At 44.2% G+C, this 4,073-nt stretch overlaps 1 protein-coding gene across 1 annotated transcript; it reads left to right on the top strand.

The window, feature by feature from the left end:
• The first annotated feature begins 1,479 nt into the window (after window positions 1–1,479).
• On the top strand, window positions 1,480–3,527 carry LOC147891435 (uncharacterized). The gene is made up of 3 exons (XM_087389750.1): window positions 1,480–1,736; window positions 1,983–2,594; window positions 2,937–3,527. The coding sequence occupies exons 2-3, from the start codon at window positions 2,057–2,059 to the stop codon at window positions 3,275–3,277; spliced, it is 879 nt and encodes a 292-aa protein (XP_087245876.1). The 5' UTR covers window positions 1,480–1,736; window positions 1,983–2,056; the 3' UTR covers window positions 3,278–3,527.
• Window positions 3,528–4,073: the final 546 nt, after the last annotated feature.

Below are 4,073 nucleotides of genomic sequence, written 5' to 3'. Positions count from 1 at the left end.
ATATGTGGGTGCGTGCGCACGTGTGTGTGTGTGTGTGTGTGTGTGTGTGTGTGTGTGTGTGTGTGTGTGTGTGAAGTGCATGAGATTCTACTCTTTAGAGAATCTCTATGTAAAATATTGAAACTGTAATATTATGACTGTGGAATTACCACACAAAAAAAAAGTGTGTGTGTGTGTGTGTGTGTGTGTGAGAGAGAGAGAGAGAGAGAGAGAGAGAGAGAAAGACCTCCTTTCTAGCTATTAAGGTTGGAATGTAGATGGAATTCCAATTATATATTTTGTTTCTTGCCCCCATTCCAAACTCGTGGTTCTCTCAAGGATTGCCTTCTACAAGAGTGTAAATTTGCAATTAAGTGTAAGGAGATTTGCACCATTATTATTTGGGCACATCACATTATTAAAGTAACCCTGTGCTCCTTTGTTGGCATAGCGTAGGAGGAGCGTAGGCTGCGGGCCTCTGCCCTTGTAGTCAGCCAATTTTTGTATTTGGGGGCCTTGACCAGCCCCTATAAATATACTCTTCTTTTTTGTGAAAAGTGATGTTTGTGCACCATGCCTCGGTGTTTAATTTTGTAAAGGGTAAGTTCAGTAAGGAAAGCATGAATGCTCAAAGATAAATGGGTAGAATTAGGTGTCTTTGAAGTGGTATGCATAGGATACACATTTCTTTACTCGCAAATCGTTTCTTGAACAGATACATATTGTATATATTGTTGACTATTGAGTAACTGCCATGGTTGGAGCAAGTAGGGAGGATCTTGATTGTTCATTTCTTGACTGGCTATTGAAACCTTAAGTTTTGCCATACTTATCAATTGAAGTGGGTGCGTTCGATTTGAAGGCGTGGTAGAAAATTAAGAGCTAGAGCTCACAAATACAAAAAAATGAGTCATTGCACTTTGGTTTTAAATATACCAAGGTTGTTAAACAAAATTTGGAGTCACATTAGTACTATCCAAATGTAATCAAGAGTTGCCATTGGCTTCTTTGAATGCTTGCTCTATCAACTTTTGGTGACGTTTGCCCTCCATGATGCAACCGTTGCTTGAAGCCATGCAGCACCCCTACAAGTTCTAGTATGGGTCCCAATAAGGCATGCTAACTATGGTTTGATGGCAATCTTAAAAGCAACTATTGCAGACAGATGCATGTATGTGAAGGCTGAAGGACTCGGTGGGCGTGTGAACAAGAATGTGCAGTGCACTAGCACTAGTCAAGGCTAGCTCAATCCGGGGTCATGGGGAAGAGAGAGAGGAAGTTCAAGAGAAAAGCATTTTAATAACTATATACGTAAAGAAACTAGAGCCCAGCCTTTAATAAAGGCAGGTGCCGTCCGTTTGACCACAGTCAAAGCTGGATTAGGGTTGGCTTCGATGCAATAGTTCCACTAATCTAATGTGGGCTGAAAGATGAGGATGGTGCTAATCAACTTCCTATTTACTTTTACTTGGAGGATGTCTTCGAGGCAGGAGAAGTAGCTCCTTCCCTTCCCTTCCGCTCCCCTCCCCCTTCTCTTGCCTTTCCACTCATCTTCTCTGCACATCCTCCTGCCATCCTCCTCCGATAGCCTATTTCCTGTGCTTCCCTCTCTCAACATTTCAGGACTCCCTGACCGACACATGCATCTGCCATGCCCTTTCCAGTCTCGGATTTCCGTCCCAATTGCTGTTGTGCCTCGCCATCTTAAACGGGCCGTGACTCTTTCTGCGCGAGCAAGGCCTAAACGCTAATCATCGGTGAGCCATAGAAAGCTAGTTTCCCAGAGCCATACGATTGCCTACTTAATATGAAGTGCGGCTTGTTACGCTCCCAAATTGTGGGAGTAAAGTGGTCATTGAAGAAACAAGGAAGTTGTTGCAGGGTCTAAGATGTTCTTACCTGGCAAGAATAACGAGAATTCTTCAGGAACTAGGCGTGTGCCGTGCTGCGCCTTGGTCGTGTTTGACATAGCTGCGTGCCTAAGCTATTTATAAATGTAACAGGACCTCGGCAAGATACAGAGACCGACCCTACCTCCAGTAGGAGCCACGTTGGCTGCTCAGGCAATGCACTTGTCATGGCCGACCCTAACAGTTCGGCCCTGGTTCCTGTTGAGGGCGTGGACACAGGAGACAGGGGGCGGGACTATCGTAAAGGTAACTGGACTCTTCATGAGACGGTAGTCCTCATTGCAGCCAAGAAATTGGACGATGAAAGAAGGCTTAAGGGTGGGGATAAAGAAAAGAACAGAACTGCGGAATTGAGATGGAAATGGGTAGAAAACTACTGCTGGAGGAACGGCTGTTTAAGAAACCAAAATCAATGCAACGACAAGTGGGACAATTTGCTGCGGGAATATAAGAAAGTACGAGACTATGAGCTCAAGTTGACACCAGGACAACAGTCGTACTGGCAGCTCGATAAACATGAGCGCAAGGAGAAGGGACTACCCTCTAATTTGCTGTTCCAGGTCTACGAAGCTCTTCACGAAGTCGTAGATAAACGCTATCCTTTGCGTCTGACGCAGGCAGTCAATGTGGAAGACAAGGCTACTCCAATCCCTCATCAACGAGGAACGCCAGCTCAGAGTAGCGCCCCGGCACAATACGCATCAGGTAGTCACTACAATCTTTGTGTTGTCTCCTATAATATTAGCTGGAAGGCCCCGAAATGATCGTGCAGTTACAGCTAGGAATGCCTTTCACATTAGTTCATGGAATTTTGCCCTTCTTCTGCGACAGGATTTGAATCTGGAAACCGGCAGAATCATCTCCGGAAGGAGGAGGGTGGGAAAGAGAGAGAGAGAGAGAGAGAGAGAGAGAGAGTTTGTTCTGATGGTTTGCGTTATTCTGCCGTAACCAAACCAAGGCCAGTCGAGGAATACCACTTTCGTCATTTTAATTTGTGTGAATCTATAGGTGGGATTGTCTAAGAGAAGCTTGCGATTGTACATGTAGGTGGATGCTCTGCAGACCCATCGGAGAGTTCCGAAAGTGAGGGAAGCGAAATCCCACGGTCACCTGCGAAGAGGAGGAAAGTGGGGAAAAGTGTCCAAGGCTTGGGACCTGCAGTGGCAAAAAGCACATCGGAGCTCACTCAGACTCTTCTTGCTTGCGAAGAGAAGAAAGACAAAAGGCATAGGGACTTGTTAGGTGTAGAAGAGAGGAAGTTGCTTATCGAGAAGACGAAGGCCGAAATCAGCAGGGAAGGTATAGCAGGGCTTATTTCTGCTGTTAATAATCTTGCTAACGCCATACTCAGTCTAGCTTCCGACAAAAACTTGACTGCAGGAGACTGAGTTTTATATGCAGCCTGTGGTGTTTCATTATTTAAAGTAGATACATTTCTCAAGGCATTCTTTTGGAAATAGAGGTCGAACGACCGCCGAAATGCTTACAGGCTGCTCCCCCTCCTCATCATAATCATCGGGCACAACTTGCAGGGGCTGTAAGTATGTATATGCTCAGCCATCTTTTTTGATATGGCGTGACTCTTAATATTAGGAGGAGGAGGGTGGTGGTACTTGGGCTTTTTTGTGTTTCCCTCGCATACGCGTTTACGACCTCGAAATGCAGTTGAAATCCACGGCAACGCGCTTCGGTTCAGGGAGAGAGGTCAATTAATTTGTAAATTAATCTTTGCTTGAAGGTCTTTAGATTCAACACAATGGTCTTGTTCAACGCTTTATAAGAGACGTTATACGTATTTCTAGTCATAAGTATGTGCTCTTAAGTATACGCATGAAATGATACACCCCTCTCTCCAATATGGTTATGGTGCGGTTATAAGGTTAGGATATATACTCCATATATTACGAATAGTTCATCTTTAGGTGATAACTCCTAATAAAGTAGAGGGCTTAATCAATTCCAAATTGTGAGCTAGAAAGGTATAATCTAGACCAAATTCTCACATCTAATCCAACATTTGAATCCCAATTGTCTGAATTTGAAAGCTCCAAAAGCACACATAATAGTAGCATGGGACCTTGTTCCTTGAGCAACTTGATTCTTGAATACAAGCATAGGAGAATTTTCAATATGAAGAAAGGATGGTGGGGTATTCTACATAGACAATCAATTGAAAAGACTCAC

Source organism: Dipteris shenzhenensis, chromosome 18, assembly GCF_047967505.1.
Source record: "Dipteris shenzhenensis isolate YYH24624 ecotype China chromosome 18, Dip_SZ_1.0, whole genome shotgun sequence".
In the NCBI taxonomy this organism is placed as follows: domain Eukaryota; kingdom Viridiplantae; phylum Streptophyta; class Polypodiopsida; order Gleicheniales; family Dipteridaceae; genus Dipteris; species Dipteris shenzhenensis.
The sequence above is the reverse complement of the archived record's forward strand: the minus strand, read 5'-3'. Positions and strand labels throughout refer to the sequence as shown.